Source organism: Dromaius novaehollandiae, chromosome 3, assembly GCF_036370855.1.
Source record: "Dromaius novaehollandiae isolate bDroNov1 chromosome 3, bDroNov1.hap1, whole genome shotgun sequence".
In the NCBI taxonomy this organism is placed as follows: Eukaryota; Metazoa; Chordata; class Aves; order Casuariiformes; family Dromaiidae; genus Dromaius; species Dromaius novaehollandiae.
Window position 1 is genome coordinate 65,173,188 of NC_088100.1, and position 20,963 is coordinate 65,194,150.

The following is a 20,963-nucleotide window of genomic DNA, read 5'->3' on the forward strand; positions in this document are numbered from 1 at the left end:
CTTCAGAACAGGGGTAGAAAAAGACTGCCAATGACCTCAGTCAAACAGAAACTCCCGCGCTGCTCTGAAATCTGGCATAGGATCCTGCCAACTCTAGTGCATAGCACTCACAAATGTAAACACACTGATCTGCTGGTTTGCCAGTTTGAGATACAAAGCAACAGTGGTAAGTGGGCAGCAGCAGAACAAGATTCAGGGATAGTAAAAAGACTTGGACTTGTGTCAGCCTGCAGCACAGCTTAATGCACTAACTTGTCAACTTAGTCACTACAAGTTTTATTTTCGAACCAGTCACTAATTACCACAGACAAGACAGCTGAAGGTGTATGCAAGAATGCACTTGTTTTTCCTCTCATTCTTGGGCTAAAGTCTACTGACCATGTGATGTGCAGGTATCACAGAATGTCCCCAAAGCAATGTGATTTTATGGAACTAGATATATGTATGCTCTAAGATGAGCAGCTTCACCTTATTTATTCTCCTAACTATGGAGATGATGATGACGATGATGATGACAAATAGTGCTCTTCATGAGGCCCAAAGGAGCTCCAAAAACTAGAGGAGCACAACACTGCAGGTCTCACTTCCAAAGTTCAACAAGTAGACTGACAATAAAAAATTGACAGTCTATCAAGCTCATGACCTTCACGTGTCCCCAAAACAGATGTTCAAGATCCAAGTAACATCAGAAGCTATTGCAGTGGTATTGTCAGAGAAGCCAACAGAACTGCTACAAATCAGCAAGTGAAACAAACCAAGAAAAAGGTTGGGTTTTTTTGTTTGTTTGTTTGTTTTTTTTAAATGTCACAGCACATTTCACAGCACAACAGAAAACAAATACTCTAGATAGCACCACAGGCCAAACATCAGCAGAGGTTCGAGGCTGATTTCCTTCACATTACAATGGACCAAAAGTGTAACGCAAGGTCAATTATTGCATACAACTGAAGCAACAATAGCAGCCAGACTGAGGGTGGTAAACTTCTGTTTAAAGACTGTTCTAGCAAGAGTACACGCACCCATCTGATCACTATTATAAGGTGTACATGATCTTCCAGAAGCAATCAGGTTTGTATTTTTCAGATATATTTTTATTTATGTGGAAATACCCAGGAAGAAGATAGAACTACTTACTTGAGGAAAAATTCCAGGCATGGATCCTTTTTCCCAGAAGAACAGTACCTTTTCCTATTTCCACGACCCCATTATCCAGACAGGAGCACTATACGCTAAGTTAGTGAAAAAATTCTTATAGTTAAGTATGTTATTTCAGAGATGACTGTACTTAAGCTAAGGAGGAAGATAAGGACGCAGACAGTTACAGTTATTTACCATCGTCTTTTTTCCAGAACATGACAATACATTAATGCTAGCAGAGCAATGGACATGCACTGCCCTGGTCCCAACGGCAGAGCTGCCATTACCCACATTAGCCAATACAGAAAAACATACAAAGACTTCCCATATTTCTGCCCAAGAATTGCCAGGGCAAAACACAGGAAACTATACCAAGGACACCACCACTCATTCCCAAGGATACCCTGGATAGATCAACTCTATAGCACATGCACAGTAAGCTCAAAGTATGCCCCGAGTGTTGCATGATCTTGAGTGTACCTGATCTGATCAAGAATATTTCTGTGCCCCAAGTGAACCCCTTTTGTTTACAGAACCAGTGGCCATTCACCCAGAAGATACAGGAGAGAGGCACTGCTCAGAAGCTGCTACGGGGTGTTGCCATGGCAGGAAGGCTGCAGCCACAGCCTCCTCCAGTTCCCACCAGCTCCCCAGCAAGGCTACAACCACAGGCCCAGAGGTGCTGGGCATCATCTTCCACTGCCTCAAGTTTTGTTCTCACTAGGGAAAACCATACATTATTTCTCACCCCTTTCCTTCTATACTAAAGATGCATGAAATTTCAAAGCCTCCTCTGTATTGTAAATAGCGCTTTAAAATTACTGTGGTCAGATCATGTTGTAACTTAATTTATTCCCATTTATGTGGGAAAGTTAAACCCCTCCTACAGAACCAAACTTAGTATCTGAGGTAGCGTTTTGCTGTTCACAGGGTGGTTTCTGTCAAGCATGAAGAAAGTGCATGGGAAGTCTGGTCAAAAACCTTTCAGAGGCTCCTCCATCAGTTTCACAGTCATTAGAACAGGGTAGATATGATGTGCAGGAGATGCATGAGAAGAGGAAGTGCTTTAAAGTTGTCAGTGTTCACTACCATTATGTCTGATTGCTGCCACATAACCAACCACTCATATGTCTGCTTGATGTGTTATTACCACAGAGATTGCTAAATCCTGGTATGAGACAAAAGCATGCCGGGATGCACTCCTCACCAATAACACACAAGCTAACGACCACTCTCTTCTCTCCTCCCTTCCACACAATCAGGCAGACAAGACAGGGAATTTGTGGGTACTATCAGCACAACATGCGCCAGAGGTGCCTTTAGCATGAGGACTCCATGGAACAAAGTGCAATTCCTCACCAGAACTGTGAGCCACAGACACTTGTACAGCTTAGTGAGCTTTTCAAATTTTATTATTTTTATTGGCAATATTATCACCTTCTGCAGGGCAATAGATCAGACTCCAGCTGAATAACTGAACCTCTCAGTTTTAAACCCTTACAGCCTCCGTAACATGTAGTCAGCCCAAACAAAAACACTATAAAAACTTCTCAATATAGGAGGTCTCTTCATTCTTGTACTAGAAACAGCTCCCACCTCACACTGAATTCCATTTGACCTGAGTTGTTAACACACAGTAGCAAGTCTTGCATACATAAGCAATTTACTGCTTTTCAAACAATTTGAAACCATATTCTTATACTGCAAAAGTCACAAATCACCTGGGTGAACAGAAGGCACAGCACTGATACCTCACTAATTCATTTGACATGGTATTACTGTGGAAAAACAGGATTAACATTATGCTGTCTGCCTAGTCAGGTGTACACAATGCATTTTCTCAATGCTGAAAGGACTATTTTCTAGGAAAAGGACTGGATGTGTTTGGTCTTTTCTTCTCCTTCAAGCTATTTTGGTAACACTTCATACCTGCAGAATTGCCTACCACTAGAACCAGTCATAGGAACTTGAAAGTTTACACGAAACAAAATGTATTGCTCTGCCCGCCACACATAGTAGAACTGGTTGGAGATGTATTTTGAGCGATTTTCACAAGTTTTCCATATTTTTTTCTTTTTATTGTAAATTTCATGTGCAAGACAGTGTTATTTTTCATGCGCTTCCTCATAAAACTATGCTTTTGACTGCAGGCCTCAGAGCCCCCCATTTACCTGCGAGCAAGGAGAAGGGCTCCAGGTGCTAATCTCCTTGACTGGATCCTGGGATCTTGCTGCAAGGTACAGCCCCAAGCCACAGCTCGCTGACACCTCACTATCCACTAGTCCTCTGAACTAGTCCTCCACACTACAGGCCTGAAGTGGCAGCCATCACTTACTAAATTAGTGCTAATGAGATTACTTGTGGAAGTAAACATTGCTCATGTGACCATTACAGAATCAGACCTTAAGCTCAGTACCTGTCTACATCCATACATACACACTCAAGAGACACCCACAAGCATTTATGAGACAAAGAGTTTAATACAAGAAATCTTCTCCTGTGCGTTTCTGAGTAGTTACTAGCAACCAGTAAAAATACTATCATCTTGAGAATAAAACAAGATAGCCACATGAACATATCTACAAACTTGACATCAAGGTTTTTTAGACACCTAAAAAGTTCTGATTTGTTCCAACTAAGTAGCCACCTAACTAAATACTGGATGGGTGAAGCAATGAAAGACAGAAAGCAGAGATGCAATGGCTCAAAAACATCCAGTTTGCCTTGGATCCCACAAACAGAACCTCAAACCTCAAGCCAACTGCTAAGATCCAAAATCAAAATGCCAGCCCCATGATGGGCAGTTTCCATGAGCCCTGTATTCAGGGTGGAGCAGATGCGCTGCCTAAAGTTGCAGAAACAAACTCCACGGTGCAAAGGGAGAAGGGGAAAGACCAGAACACGCTTTGCTGGCCTTCGTACCACTCCCTGGTGTCTCACTGTAAGCAAGAATGGACAAGTGACAAGCTGACAGCTGGATCTGCATGCCTGAAAAATTATCTCAGCTAAATTCAGGGTGACTTCTTGGCAGAGCCTTTCATGTTGTAACTTGTATTTTGTAGAGCGGGTTTTTTTTTCTTTTTCTTTTTTTTTCTTTTTTTTTTTTTTTTTTTTTTACTTGGGGCTATAGTCAGCTAAACTGTCAACCACAGAAATAAATCTGCTGACTAGTATATTAAAACACATTCATCCGTTCACTACACATATCACTGGAAAACTGCTCTACTGCCCAAGGTCGGAAGTCTTTTTTTGCTTTTCAGCTTTAAATATTGTAGTCAACCCCCTTTCAGTAAATACTCACAAAAACCCTTCTTCTGTAAGTCATAACTACAAACACTATCTTACAGTAACTTTTCAAAATCTGTGCTAATTACACCTAAAAACATCAGACAGACTGTGGTACAACCTACATGTTTTTCCTCATAAAAGTGAACTGATTAAATGACACTTTTGTTACTTTATATACTTTTGTGACTTTACAGGTCACAATGAATTTTAATAATCACAATATTATCATCACTGCTTATTTGTTTTAGAAGAAACTTTTATCTCAAAGCTGATGAATAATCTCATCCAATTTTCATTTACTCCATGCATATTTTGAATTTATTTTTCCTGCTGAGCTGGGACAACTAGGACCTTGTGGGTTTGTTATAGACAGGACTGGAGATCAACAGACCTGGACTCCAGGTTCAGAACTGCTGTGGTCTCACTAATCCCAAGCAAAACACTTAGGGTTACAGTTAGGCAAGGACTGTACATCTGCAGACAGACACTATACTATCTAAATTTCACGTACATGGCTGCTAAATTCAGAATCCAGGTGAGTACCTACACTGTCAGCAACACGTGGGTATAGCTAGGCACCTTAGAAAAAAGCCAGCCAAGAAAGAAACAGAGGTGGCTTAACTCTTATCCTCTTCAGATGCATAACAATGAGCACACCAGATCCAGCACGCCAGAGCATTCGTCTCAGGAAGAGCACAAGGACCTAAAAGGAATTTTTACATCTCCTCTCCTGATGATGACGTACTTTTTATCTAGTAGTTGCTTAAAGTAAAATGCCTGAAAGTTAAGAAAGTATTTTTCAAGTTGCTGAAAATTTAAATTTTTTGAGGATGAGAATACCAGCCAAATCTCCAACTTTCTACTACCGTGCTCTAAATATTAGGCAAAAAGGTTGCCACCTTAAAATAAAATAGCCACAATTGCATTTTGTGTGGGCCTGATCACACAGGTGCGCATGTAGGCATGCTCTGAGCACAGGTCCCAAAGCATGCCCCACGGAGGAACGTGGCTGCCCCTCAGCCTGTTTCTCACCTCTAGTGAGAAGCAGGCAACAAGAAGGCAATTCCAGACCAGACGTGACACAGAAGTGCAGTTAAACAGGGAACTTTCAGGGAGGTAACATGAAGATAAAGAGCTTGCTGAGGTCAGGACTGGGATTATAATTTAAAACTGACGCCTTAGTTCAAAGTTCTCTTTTGCTTAGTAAAACTAACTAACATTATTGGCTCCAGCTCTGGGACTTTTATGATTCCATCATTTATGAACTGAGGATAATAATATATGGTGGTCTTTCTGTGGATGGAACATGCTGAACAAACACAGAGCTGTACAAATGCAGTCTGGTTTTTGACAAATATCTCATGCTAAATATGACTTAAAGAAAAAAAAAAAAAGATCAATTTAATTCCAATTCAGTATCTATTTTTGTCCCCGGATCTAAATGTGAGGCAGGCAGCTTGCCTCTACCACTCTATATTCCTCTCAAGAATTCATTCAGCTTGGATCAAATCCCATTTCCCTTAAATGTATAAATCCCCATATTATTTCCAGAACTTGACTATCACAGGGAGGGCTTCTATATCAAAGCCTTAAAATATGTTGCAAAGCCACAGCAACGATGCACTTGTGCAACAACTGAACTGTAGCCAATGCTGACTGAAAAGCAAGTTCATGAACTTCAGCTATGATATATCCAGTGAGCCGTTTTGTTCAGACTCCCATTTTTATGGGTCAGGAATTTCAACAGATGTACTACCATAACAGCCTAGCTGAAAGATCTTTTGCTCAACAGCTCTATCTAGATGCTTTGGCTAATGCTTGTCAGCTTTTACTGATCCATCTACCTTCCCTCTTGTTTCCCTATCGCCTCCCAAAATGTGATTTTATATTGCTATACCTAGATCTTTATTTTTACATCCAACACATAAAGAAAGGCATAAGACAACCCTGGAGATAGTCCACACTGGTGCCCAACACAGTGCTTTCACAAGCAAATGCTATAGGAGACGGCAAGCTTTTCACCCACCCTAGCAGTAACATAATCTTTAACTGCGAGGACTTCTTACTTCCTGACAAGTAACAAGAAAGGTCTAACAAACTTCTCCAGGACTGTTAAAAACTGTTAAGTGCATTCCCTGCCTGGAAAAAGCAATGAAGCCAAGCTGCACAGATAGCTTTTAGTGACAGATACCACGCTAAGTTTCCCAGAAACGAAGGTGGCTTGCGCTTCACAGGATGAAGATAACCCTAACGGAGGGCTATCAGACTCCACAACAGAGAAGACTGCTGCATGTCTTTATAGTTCAAAAAGATTTATAAAAATAACAACATGAAATTTATTGTTAGAGTGCCTGTAGCTCAATGAGCAGAACAGGAATATACAGATAATTGCCTTTTTCTTCTCCCTTCTAAATGAATTTTACTTAATAGTTAAACTGATTGGACCCAGACCAGCTTCCCCCATGTGCTTCAGAGCTCACCACACAAATGCTTGTAGTAGCACTAGGATGGGGCAGGATCAGGAGCCATGAAGCGGACCACACTGCTGGTTTACACAAGCAGCAGTACCAATTTACACCACTTTAAAGTGATCATAAAACTGCACCGCTGAAGTAAAGCGAGCATACAGTTAGATTTATTTTCAAGGGTGTCAAATCAGACAAGTACTGCTGCAACATGAAAATACCTTTTACAGTGTTAAATGAGTCAATGCATACATTTTGATCATTTCTTTATTTCTTTCCTCGCAGCTTTTCAAACGAATAAATTTAATCCCATCCCTACATCCCCTAAGTAATCTGTACAATTTACCCATATGGAAAACCTTTCTAATGGCACCAAAATGAAACAGCCATTACAAATTGTATTTGTTAACAAGCTGTCACTGGGGAATGCTCAAAATAATTATCACCGTTTGTCCTGAGTTAATTTAGATTTCTGCAGAAGTGTTATACCACTACATTTACTGGTGACAAGATGTCATAAGTTTAACAGTTTCTATTTTCTATTCGTTTTATTTCGCACGTTTGATGCTGACATTTAAAACAAGTTATCCCCACTTTTTCCTCTAGCATTTTTATGGGTATTTGCTGTTTCTTAGACAACTGAGTGCAGCTGACAAAAATACATAGGGGCTTTCTATTCCGTTTTTTCTCCTAGAACACAGCTTTATTTTAACATTAACATTATATAAAATACTGCAAACAAGCATGTATAACACCACCATGTAAGGTGGGGATAAAGAGAAAAGGAAAACAACTGACAGTCTGATATTTCTTATGATGGACATTGCTTACCTAGCACTGAAACAACTGTATCACATGTAATAACACAAATTGCTTTTTTCCAAAGACACAGATTTGAAAAGGGATAAGGTTTAATAACCTTTCAGCCAAAATCTTGCTACTGATTCTGACTTACATCATAAAATACTAAGAAAACACATATTAAGCACACTAAGAAAAACTTTTAACCCTGTCACCGGCAATGTTTTCACTTTATCATGTGTGTATGAAGAATATGCAATCAATCTACACTCAGTCACACTATATGTTTTCACGCTCAGCACTGCCTTATGTAACTAAACCTAAAAACATGGAATTTAAATGCTCTCCAGTAGCTCAATTTCCTAGCATAAGAGCAGCATTCAAGCATGTGAAGTGTAGACTCCCAGTCAAATTCTGTTTCGTTTCATTTGAATATTCCCTTTTTTAAATTCCGTATTAGAAAGGACAGTTGCAGCATGGAACTTTGCCAAAACCATCAACAGATATACTATAAATTAATTCAAAAAGAAAAGGACAGGATGCATGGGTAGAGACACTGGCACTAAATTGACTACTGAAACTAAAATAATGAGAAATAAGTTGACTTCTATTTTCTGATTTTGCAGCTACAAGGCCTTTCCAGAACACATGGTCTATCCTGAGCCTTTAATGATCTTTTATTTCACTACATTTTCCAGTTGGTGGGGAGCTCACATCTTGACATCTCTCTAAACCTGAACCGGACCTATTGTTAATATGAAGTGGTTCCCCCCTACTTTGCACCTCTTTAATGAAACACAAGACTATTTTAAGTCTGTAATCTTCTCAGCAGGATTATCAACTAGTAGGGCTGACCCTAATATTGCTCATCTGAACAGTGATCAGGCAGATGCACTGAGAAAACAAGGGTAAATGCATACCTGTCTGGAGGGTCTTCCAGCAAGACATAATAGAGGGTTTATGAGTAACTACTTAAATCTGCTTTCCAGAAGACATCTGGTTAGCATTGTCAAATGAAAACAAATCGAGCGTCTCAATCACTGCTGCCTAAAAACATTCCTTGAACTTGGCCAACAAAGCTAAACAGAAGCTACAGCCAGCCCAATCTAGTTCTTCTGAAGATGAGATAATAAATGAATCATCACAGACACTGGAACAATGAGCCTTATACTATGTACAAAGTTTGAATCAACACAACTACACTGGGGGGGGAAAAAAAAGCACAAAAAAACAGTCAATTGTGCAGAAAGCCTCTGCAACTACAGTTTGGGAAAAAAAGTACCAAAGTTAGCACGTTGAACTGTTCACACTATTTACAGGGATGCAGTTCTCGTTACAAATCTGGCACCTTAGAATCCCCTAGAAGCAACAGCCAGGCTAGGTAATAAATAGCTATGCGCAACAAAACATCATCACTGATTTTAACTTGAACTGAGCAGAGATAGCTTCCACAGGACCCTTCCGGTACTGGCTGTCACCCAAAAGCCTGAGATTATTTAAGTTCTGGCTATATTTGCTCTTGAACATTAACATGGTTACTTGGTCCTTGGAAGACTTGTCTACATTAGCCACAAATCTAGTCATAAAACCTGGTGCAGTTTTACTGGGGTAGTCTCTTCCCTTACTCCTGTTTTCTCCCAACTCATGGACAAGTGACAACATGCAACAGTGAGGTAGGTCCTCATTCCCCTCCCCAACCATCTTTTTGTTTAAAAGTGTGCTATGCTGCTAATTCCTAGAATTGGAAGAGAACTGTCCCTTGGAAATCAGACTATACATGCCCTTCTCTGCCTCCTATCACTCCAGCTGGCTTACACTCAGAATCAAGCATAGTTTAAAGAAAAAAGAAAAAAACAAAAACAAAAACAAAAAACAGAAGCAAAGACAGTGCAGATGAAGGGTAGTAAAAAATTTCACGTTCCTTCACTCGGTCACATTTTGCAAGACTCCTAAAGTAACTTCAAATGCAATGGCCTCTGAGCTTCCCTTTTAGGACGCTGGACCAGCACCTGTGAACTCACTGCTAACATTGCAAACCTGCCCAGAACACACACAGGCACATATGACACTAAGTAGTAAAGCAAAGCAACACCATATCAGTGCTGGTGTCTCCTCAAGGCCTTCACTTAATGCCTTACTATTTGACATTTTCAGACTACAGTCAGCAAAACAAGGATTACTCTGAATTTACTTTTCTTATCTAAATATTTGCATAACTGTTATCTACTGCTGCTGTTGTACTGTGCTCCTGGCTGAAGACCACCGCGCTTTAGACACTTCTTCAGACAATGAGCCTTTAAACACCACCATGCTGCAGAGCAACCAGCCAAGTGTGTCCATGCACAGTAAGAGGGACGATGGCTAATTTATGGTGCTACCCTCTTGTTTGTGGAGAAACACCTACTCAGTCTCTGGGTCCCACAGACCTAATAAAGCTCTGGGAACCACTGCAGTAGGTGGCACTTCCCCACACCAGCACAGATAATGAACTGCCTTAAGTAATAATTAAGGCTGCTCAGAACAACATTAACCTCCTATGCTCAGTTACTGTCTGCAGTGGACTCAGAGCTGATCAAGCCACTCAGCAGACATTGGCAACATGAGAATAAACAAATCAAGCAAATCACTGAGCCTTGGAGCAGAGCACGCAGTATAACCGGACAGGATTTATTTGGGGATCTTGACTCCATGCAGAGCCTTTGTTCTTCCTCCCACTCACCTTTTTGATCCTCCCATTTCCACTACTCCCCAGGAGGAAACAGTTACATGAAGCACAGAGTCACACAAGACTCTGGACATTTCAATATTGCTTTCTTTCCATCCATACGTTTAAATGCTGGGAAACATAAGGTGACTATGGAAACATGAATAAGATGCCACTTAACATGGGCTCTCCGGAAAGGGGCCGTGAGAGCAGCTTGGCTTCTGAGGGCAGGCTAACAGGTGTCTTGGATGGCAAATGTTTAATATCCAGCGTGTCGCCCCATCTGCTCCACCGGCCGTTCCAAGATCCTTGCTGCTCCCGAGAGGAAGGGGAGGGCCTATTTTATGCATTGGAAACAAAACATTTAAAATAATGGTATTGGCCACCACAAGTAGAGAACTGCATCATTTTGTAAATGTTTATAACATACTGCAATGATATCATGATTATGAAGTGCAGCTGAATTCACTCGTCTATTCTAGCCACCAGATTAAGCCATTGAGAGCTTCCTTTTAAAAATACAGTTAAGTTGTAATGCAGTCTGGGCTAAACATTTTCAAACACTGATTCTAGTCAACAGCAATTTTAGATTGTAATAAAGTTACATAAAGCCTGTCTTGAGAACAGATACAAATACTGTGCATCACAAACTTTCCAACTTCAACATGCTTCATTTTCTAATTCAGATTACTGGAAAACATTGCTTTTTAACACTTCAGATGGCACCTAAGCATGCATAAATAAGCATAAATAGCTTTATCTCAGTTATGAACAAATTTGAATGTAGGATCTCATCATTCGTATATTAAAGTAGCTTTGTAAAGTGCAGTATTTTCCCTTGATACCAAAAAGATGAACGTGTAGTTCATAGGTCAATCCCCTATATAACATCTACTATCATGTGGTGCTTGCAGTTCCACCCTGTAATAAGCAGAGGACATTTCAATATAATATACATAGTAAAATAATAAACTGAACAAGAGATAAGGAAAAATCTCTTCCTCCTCCAAACACAGCACTTTGCTTCCTGAAAAGATATGTAGAGTATAGGCATATCAGCAGGCAGAGTACTCTTCAGAGTTTAGATATCATACTTCCCAATGTCTTTTGTCCCTAATTTTTTTTTCTTAAGCAAACCTAAGAATAAGCAGTGATACTTTTTCTCCCCTTAAGAACAAAAGCTTATTCTAGACAATTGATAGATTCCTATTCACTCCACCATTTTTTGTAGTTAGACTCTGTATCAAAAATTTGCGGAGCTGTTAAAATCATACCAGAATAAATAGGTTTGACCTTGCATTATTTTAAAAGCTAGTCAGGATTTTATTTAGTTAATATTAGATGGGTGAGTGTTAGAGAACACCCTGACATCTACAAATACCTTGCTTTAATTATTTTTAAATATTGTAAAATTCAGTATCTTAACAGGTAGCTTAATGGTTGTTGCGCTCTACCTGTGAACTATTACTTGTAACCTAAGTTATAGTCTTATTTCTCTCATTCACTGGGGCAGCAATGACTACAATAACAAAATAATCAAGAATTTGCAATCATGTTGCTATGTATCAGCAATGGTATTGTCAGATTTCACAATCCGAACAAGAATAGGACTGGAAAAGTTTCAAATAGATGAATTTTAATGGTCTGAACTACAGCTACTAATAGTTCAGCTCTCAGAATTACATTATCTGGCTGAAGGGGACCTCACAAGGTTCTCTCTTCCTTCACCCCCTCCTCTAAAGGTAGGATCAAATACATGCAAATGATTCCTGACTGGTGTTTTTCCAACCTGTTCTTCAAAACCTCCAATGATTTCACAGCTCCAACAATCTATTTCAGTGCTTCAGTAGCCCTACTGTTAGGAAGCTTCCCCTATTACTGAACCTAAATATTTCTTCACTGCAATGCAAATCCACTAGTTCATCACCAAAAGAAAAGTTTTTGCTTTTGTTTTGTTTTATTCCTTTCCGCTCTGTAAACACAGAGAACATGGGCATCCTCTCTGCTGCTTTTGGCACAACCAGTGTGGTGCACTTTGTCATTTGACATTGGTCATTCCCACCACCTACCTAGTAGGTCAGACCATATGGAGCTGTTCTACTGCCCCACACTTCATTTCAATGAATGCACTTGAAACACCGAAAAGATGTCAAAATGCAAGTTTCATCATGAGGCCAAAAAATGTAGAACTAAAGTTCCTATACTAGCCTAACTGCACTTAAATGACTTAAGTCTTCTATTCTATAATTGCATAGTGCTAGGCTATTTATTTTCTATCCATTAGGAAGCTTTGAAAAATCTGTCTTTTCAAAAGCAGCAGGTGGAAAAGTAGTTAGCAGTAGTCACAATTAAGTCATAATTTCTGCAGCACTTTTATACTAAATGAAATTCAACTGTGAATACAGAATTTTTAACCTCATCCTCCAAACATGACCAGAAGTGCTGGTGTCTTCCTAAAGCTTGCTGAAGCAGCCACAGAATAAAACTGATAAAACTTTAGTCAGTGCATCTGTTACTACTCAGGGCTCCCCTGAAGACAATAACGAAATTACTGAAAGCAGTGTTCATTTCATGTTGTAGCTACTCAGGGCAGCTAAAGGCCACAGTGAGGAGTTGCTTCTGAACTGCGTGAAGGCAAGAAACATGGCCCAAGAAAAGAGTCTGAGCTGGAAAAAAAAAAAAAAAATAGAGAGTTTTGTTCACCATGGCAGCAAGTTGGGGTTTGATGAAGGCATTATGGCCTCCTCTCTCTCCTTCTCTCTCAACTACTACCAGGCCCTGAAAGCATGATACTGATATTCAGTTCATTACCAAGGAGCCCTGTAGCATGCGCACAAGCCAGTTTGTTTGTTTTATGTAAGTGCCTAGTTGCCAAGTTTTAGTAGTATCGAATACTTTTCATTTTATAAAGGAGAGCAGCTGCAGAGAAAGATCCCAGCAGATATAAATAATTTTGAGTGTGTACAGTGGGGGAAGCAGCATATGATATTCGCTTTCACACAAATAGATCTAAATTTATTGAACTAAATATGAAACTGCAGAAGATATAATTCCAATAAAATACAAGAAAATCAGAGCAGCATTTTAGTGCATTTTTTCTTTGATAATGGTCCCAAAGAACAGAAAAACAGAAGAACAAGTAGCTAAAATTTAAAAAAAGCTAACTACGGTTAGCTTTTTACAAACAAACCATTCTCCTTTTAATTTAAAGCAGGCAAATACCTTTCTTTTTGTAAAGAACTGATAAGTGCGCCTGTGAGGGAACAGTAAGCATTAAGGCTGAAGTGCTGCACAAATGCAGTATTCCAACAAGTATAGAGGACACACAGGCTATCTGCTGAGCCATGCATGAGCTAATAACAGTGGCTGTCAAGACTGCCCTATTAAATTACAGCAAAGGCACCTAGGAAGAGATGGTGAAAATCAATTAACTGGAGAAATGGCAAGAGAAATAAAATACAGAGGTCAAACACTTCTCCATTCAGGCACAAAAAAGTTTCCTGCATGCTTACAAAGCAGAAATACAGTGTTAAGCAAACAAAATTACCATGTTCTCTTAGACTGGGTTCACCCTGTAAAGTACCAAGTACCTGCAATTCCTGCTGAAACAAAAGGCGCTTGAAACAAGCTGTCTCTTTGCAGGGCAAACCCCTTTATTAATAACCAGTTAAAAGAAAAACCTATGTTAACAATTACCAAAACACAGGAATTATTCTGGAGTTTCAAATTTTACTTTTGGCCCACAGACTAATGTTCTAAAATCCTCTCCACTGCCTGCCTGCGCCCCCATGGCCCCCTTCTCTGCTTTCAACACCCTTTCTGCGTTTCTCACACATGGACACAGCGTACAACATCAAAGGAAATCACTGAACGAAACACCTCTGACTAGGTTCTTGCTCCAGAATATAAAGAGAATAATTTAGTACTTACTGAAATTGAAGGTGCCATTTTTAAAATACTCCAAAGACTAAATGCAAATGCCCCAAAGACACCATGTTTTCCATCTTTCTGCTCTAGAGTGCTCTACCAGGCAATAGATTTCATCTCTTGATAGTAAAAAATCTTTCCCCCCCCCCATCTCTGCTGGTAAACCTCATTCAGTGTTCCCAGTATGTGTTGCAGGCAGAAGAATGTGAAGTTTCTTCTGAAGCCTAGGAATTTGGATAACTTTGCCAAAGACCATGGCAAAAACTACTGTCCCTTTAGGATGCTAGTGTCAGTAGCAGCATCTCACCTCTCAGTACTGACTTGAGGTTCAACTTAGCTTGTCGGTGCAGGTCCTCCACACAAGGTGGTCTTGAGGAAGGCAGGAACACGTTTTCCTGCTGGTGCCATGGAGCAGTGTAGTGGACTGTCCATTTACTCTCTTCATCTAGGTTGGAAACAGCTGCAGAGAGAGACAATCATTAGAAAATTCAATGCTATTGCAGATAACCACGCCATGTAACCCCACCATAAACATGTCAAGCATCATCTTAAAACCAGAAAGGCTGTTTGCTTCCATTCTCTTATCAAAAAGCTCTCTAGAACTTCACTTCCATGATAGTTAAAAGCCCTCTCATCTCTAGCCTAAATTTAGTCTTCTGTTACGTAGGAAACTTTTCCCTCTTCCCTTGTTTACATTGCTGAGGTATTTACAGTGAACTTGCAATTCTATTTTCCCCCCTCTAGCTCCCAGACTTCTCAGATGAAACCAGTTTTCCACTCCCTTGATCACGTCAGATGCTGTATGCTTAGGATGACTTCCTCCTTCTCAAGGGTGATCCCAAGAATATGATGGTCACCATAAGAGATTACTACAGATTCATTTGTATTATGAAATAATCTTTTCTAGCCTTATGACTAGCATAAACCAGAGATAAAAATTCCACCAAAGCCAACAAATTACCCACTTTACATCACCATGAGTGCAAAGCAGATTCTGACAACAGCAACTCACTAGGCAAATACTGGGCAGAGCACAAGAGCACTGAAGGAAGATGGCACCAGCCATCTTTTCTCAGCCAATATACACAGGAAAAAAAAATACCGACAGTGCTCAAGTTCAAAGTTCCCTATAGACAGTCTAGTAACGAAGCAGCCAAAGCACATAATTCTAGGATTTGTTTATTATTCACATTTCCCGGGAGATAGCCATTACCTTTTGTTTAAAGTTTACCATCAATAAAAACTTTTGAATGGCCTTACCCCTCCGCCCTGTAAAAACAGGCAAAGGGCAGTTGGGGGTCAAATTTTATGATTCCCCAGGCGCCGTTTGGCCTTCAACCAGTGCGCAGTGTATCCTTGCTTTTAGCTCTCCGAAGCAGGAAAAACACTGCAGCTGTGCTGTCTTCCGAGCACCTGCTAGGCTGGCTCGGCTGCAGCGCCCAGCCCCGCTAAGGGCTCTGCACCTTGCCGGGCGCTGCCTGCCGCCGCAGCGCCTGCAGCAGGAGCTCCCCAAGTCCGCCTGATGCCTCTGTGGCAGCACAGGCGGTAGGTGTGGGAATGGAGAAACAAAAAGGGGGCAGCAGCCTCCTGTCAACTGGAATATGACTCTTTCCATAACACCATGCATCCGCAGGGATCGTTTCAGACGGAAATAATCTGTACTCATTACAGAAAATGAGCTAAGCCTTTAACTTCAAAAACTATCTATGACATGTGCTTGAAGCTTGCTTTGTCCTGAAAGAACTTTTTTGGAGGGGAGGTTCATTGATTTTTATTTTTTTGTTAGGTTACAATCAATCAGACTTCAGAAAAGATTTTCAAAGCGCCTTGGTTGGTCTTTTCATCTTTAAAACAGCTTGGTCCTGCACTCCCACCCCACTTGTGCCCAGCCCTTGGTGCTGGCTGCACCAATGCAGATATCTGTCCAGCACAAGACCGCCTTTTCTGTTCTTTTCTAAGTAGAGGTCAAATCTAAATCATAGCATGCTGGTAAGTCACCACCAACCTGGTTATAGCATCAATCACCCCCACTTTTATAGAAAGTCTCAGGTACATTTGACAAACACCCTTTGCATCCATTCCCCTGGGGGAGCATGGGCAGATGGGGGGTAGGGGGAGCGAGCAGGAAAACACCAGCCTCTACCTCACTGTCCAGTTTCAATCCTGCCTTACCAAAACCCAAAAGCTTACCACTTATCAGAGCAGTGGGCAACAAAAAATCTGTCAAAAGAAGCGTTGCACCTATTTACAAACTGCTACCTCTAGCTCATTTAATGAACTAAATGAAGAATCACCGCCTTCGCGAATTAACAGATGAATCACAATGATTTTAGAAACTTTAAAAAAAAAAAAAGAAGAAAAGAAAAAAAAGAATGAGTCCCAGAAGTGGCTCTGAGCACAGCTCTAAACAAGCCTTAGGGATACGGCCGGCTGCGCAAGCGGAAGCCTCCAAAAGGCGCTCGCAGGACGCCCCGCATACCATGGGACACCTGCGCCCAAGAGTAGGCAACACAGCACGCTCGGCCCTATGACTGAGCTGCTCCTTTCACATGGAAAAGTTTTGCTCCTTCAAAGCCACAAAGGCAAAGCACCTCAAAAAACGTGATAGCAAAGCACTGTCCCAAAGCGGGCATCCTAAATCATTTCACAACGCTGCTGCCTCTGCACATCACAAGCTATTCAATCGAAAAGAACGTGACACAAATCCTAAAAAGAGGCTCCTATCAAGCAGCATGAAAGTCTGGCTGAATTGCAATTTCCAGCAGGACTCTATTATTTCCCCAAAAGACAGCAAGCGCACAAAACTACTTACTCTTTCTCTTGAAAAGTTTGATGAGAAATTTAAGCTTTGTGTTGATGAAAACCACCATTTCCAAGGTGTTTAACTGCGGTGCCAGAGTTTAAATCCCATAAAAGGCAGGAGTCAGAAAGGTGACTGGTTTTCAGACTGTTCCTGCTCAGACTCTGCACTCCAACTTCCTCTTTCTCACACTTCTCCCCCCTCCTTTTTTTTTCCTTAAACCACAACTATACATCCGCTCAGATTGTATTGATGCATGAAACCATTTACAATTCTTTAACCTGAATTCCTCCTCCTCAGATGTAGTCTTGTGGGCTGAAAGCAGCCAGTTTCAACATGCAAAACAGGAAAGAAGAAAAAAAAAGATAAAAAAAAGAAAAATAGACAAGTTAATCGTTATTCGGGTTTGCACAGGACAGGTTTTTTCGCTAATTGTGCATTTATTCGGTTGTTCTTCTCATCTTGTCTTCCCCTCGCCAAGTTTGACCACTCCACAGAGACGGAGTTTTGCAGGTGATTTCTTTTCTTCCCATTTCTCTGTGGGGCTCTTCCACACCCCTTACTGTGGAGCAGAGAGAGATGCAGCCACCTTCCCGTCCACTCTTTGTACCTCCCAGGCTAATTGCCAATCTATGGCATTTGAACTGCCGGGGACAGAGAAGCTTTTAACTATTGTTTTCCAAACACGCCCCCAAATCCTCCCTCCCTCTGCACCTTCTGAAACATCCATGAGCTGCGAGGCACTACAATACAGTCTCCTCCGGCTTGTAAATGAGAGTTGCATTTTCGTGCAAATCAGGATGCCCTTCTTTCCCACCACTCCCATCCTCCCCCTTTTTTTTCTCCTTTTTTTTTTTTTTTTTTTTGCTCTCACTCCCACTTTATTAATGACCTAAGAGCTGCATTTTAATTGGCTGCAACATGTAGTCTTTTCTTTGTATTGCCCTCCCTTCCAGATACACTTCTCCCTCCAGCTCCCGACAATTACAACGACTAAATCGGCCCAACAGTTTTACATATTGAATTTCAGTTTGCAGCACTCCTAATTTATTCTTATTAGCGTCAGCTCAGACTAGCTATATGGAAAACAAAATCAAGTTATTTCTTTCTAATAAAGAACCTGTTATTCATCAAATGAAACGTGCAGGGATGAAACAGCACAACTTTGAGATGCACATTAGATCTTCATGCCTTTAAAAAATTCTGTACAGAGGTCCACAGCCATCCTTCTTAGGAATGAACTGCAATTTTGCAGAAGTTGAAGAGAAAATGCTAAGCAACCAATCAATGTGCTCAGCAGGGCATGCCCTTCACACAGTGTTAAGACTCAAGAAGCAAGTCTTCCCCTCACAAAGCAAACCTAGGAGACTGCCTTGGGTTAACAATGAAAAAGGTTTTTCCTCAGGAAAAAGAAAAATGCCAGCAGCAGGGTCTTAGACTGACCTCAAAGCTGCGGCAGGTTCCAGCCTCTGGAGTGCAGCACGCAAAAAGCAGATGCTCCATGGAAACCCTTCACTCCAAGTTTCACCAAATTGCTGAGACTCAGCACCGCGCAGAACAAGACACATGCAGTTCCTCCCTCACTGTTTGAGCACATTATCAATACTTTACGAGTATTCTGCAGGTCCAGCGATTGCACAATTACAGCATGGGTTTGATACCAAAACTGCCATAAGCAACCGGACTTTGCAGCAGCTCCTGGTTCAAGAGACATTTTTTCTATCTCACCAGTGTTACAGGGATGGGTGCAATGGTGTAGCAATGGTGGGAAAGCACCTCTGCTTTTGCACTGATTTCCATCAAGCAGCTTATACAGAAAATGACCATGGCCTCAAATTACTAACAAGATTATTATTCCTCAGTATATTATTGTTTCACATATCGGGGACTTGAAATTATCGCCTTCCTTTGTGCAAATTCACAATAGTTCCTCTTCCAACTGAAAGGCACACCCTCTTGCTAAAAAATGTCAATACCATACAGAAAAGGCCCTGCCAATATAATAAAAGACAAGGCTGACTAAGCAGGCACCTAGCACAGAACAAACCTGCACAGGCAAAGGAGAGAATGCACTGACCAATGCTACAAAAAAAACATACTTTTTGCAGAATGCCTGTCAGGTCAAGTTTTAAAGCAATCCACCTAACTGGCATTTACAGACTAAACTGCAGGGAAAATAACAACTCTGAAAGCGTAAATATGTTTTTTAACAGAGTTAATTCCATAGTTCTAGAGTACATCTTCTAGATACACTACTCCTGAAGTCACAGCTAGGGAAAAAAAAAGTCCATGGAGTATGTCATTCGCTATAGCATACTGCAGACCACACTGAGAAGAGTTTATATTTCATAGGCCCTTGGCAGTTCTTTAATTGGGGGTGGGCCACCAGTGTTTTTAGGAGGAGTGAGCTTTGAAATGCAAAAATTACAAACAAGCTTTTAGGTCATAGAGCCGAAGTCTCACCCTCCAAAGAAATGCTCCAAGTAAGGAACTTGAACTATCTTCCTTAGGTGCTAGCATCTGGGTTACTCAAGTCATTATTAGCCCTTGGGAAAATTATGCTCCATTTAATGACTTTTGTGATGTTTAACACTGCACACCTCCTGACAAGGTTACTTAGTATTAAAAGAAAATCACATATACAATAATATCCGCTTTAGAATGTTGCCATTATCCATATTTCATTAACCACATTTTTAGACACCCACTTGCCGGACACACTAGGGAGGCAAGTCCAGAATTGCTCCATTTCTAGCTCCAGCAGCGCTGCCACCAGGGAGCAAACGCAAGGGAGACGTGTGAGCAAGATCCGCATTGCTGGAAGTAATACAGATCCCCTCCAAGACCTTTAGGGCAGTCTCACAGAGGTGGAGGGCTCACAAAGCCCCAGGATTCAGGACTTCATCCCCATTTCAGGATACCCTGTGTACCGACACGATTCTCCAATGTGGAGGCACAGTTATTCCAAACCGATAACAAACAATCCATAACATAGTCTTTCTTTCAGTGTTCCCCTTCTGCTCCCACCTTCACCACAGTCATGCCCATAAAGAGATCAAACATTAAAAATCAGTCCCATAAGGGCATGGCTCAAAGAAAACACCAGTTGGCTACTCGTATCTGCATCTCTCAGAGCCTGCACCAGGTCAACAATAACTGAAACTCTTCCCCACAAGGGGCAAATTCAGTAGCTCTTGTGAAATTTAGCATGTCATCTCAATCCACTTCCCACATCACAGAAAACCATCATTTCTATTGACTTGATGTTAGCTCTCTTAGGATTGAAACAAGCATGAGATACGTCTACTCCTTCACAGGTAGTGTCTCTAGATTGAGAAAACTTCCATTGGGTCACTACCCATCAATTAAAGGACATCAGCCTCCAACACTGCCAATCCAGCAGTCAGAAATCACAAAAACCCTAACATTTACTCAGCAGAAAAATTTTAGAAGTTTGCCACAGTTGCCTAAAAACAGCATTAACAGCAGATGTGCATGTACTGTAATGTTAGTTCTTTAAAACCAAATGACTCTGAGACTGGTAGTGGATTTGGGAGACTTTGCTCTGCAGCAGACTTCTGATTTTATCTTGTACAAGTTAAGACACAAGACACAAGAAACACCCAGAGCCTCAGTTTCCACATCCTTAAAAACAGGGGTTGCACTAATTTGCCATCTCACATAGATACTATCACAAAATATATGGAAAATACTGAGATGCTGCCAGCAAGTGCTGATTCTGACTTCTTACTGGATGGGCTTGTTAAGTAAACAATGTTTGGCCTCCTAACAAACTCCTTCCTGACTAACAACAACGCAGAGACCAAAGCAAGGAAAAGAG

At 41.0% G+C, this 20,963-nt stretch overlaps 1 protein-coding gene across 11 annotated transcripts in view; it reads right to left on the bottom strand.

Moving 5' to 3' along the window:
* The window catches only part of NHSL1 (NHS like 1), a 187,003-nt gene that overhangs the window by 33,688 nt on the left and 132,352 nt on the right, over window positions 1-20,963 (bottom strand). For 10 of the 11 annotated variants that reach the window (XR_010388384.1, XM_064509051.1, XM_064509050.1 and 7 more), the window contains exon 2: window positions 14,630-14,782. Coding sequence is in view for 10 of the 11 variants with exons in the window: in XM_064509051.1 (XP_064365121.1) it covers window positions 14,630-14,782 (153 nt within the window). In the remaining variant the exon portion in view is untranslated. Of the gene's footprint in view, window positions 1-14,629; window positions 14,783-17,134; window positions 17,620-20,963 lie in introns of those variants that run through there. The other variant, XM_026119893.2, reaches the window with a different exon arrangement.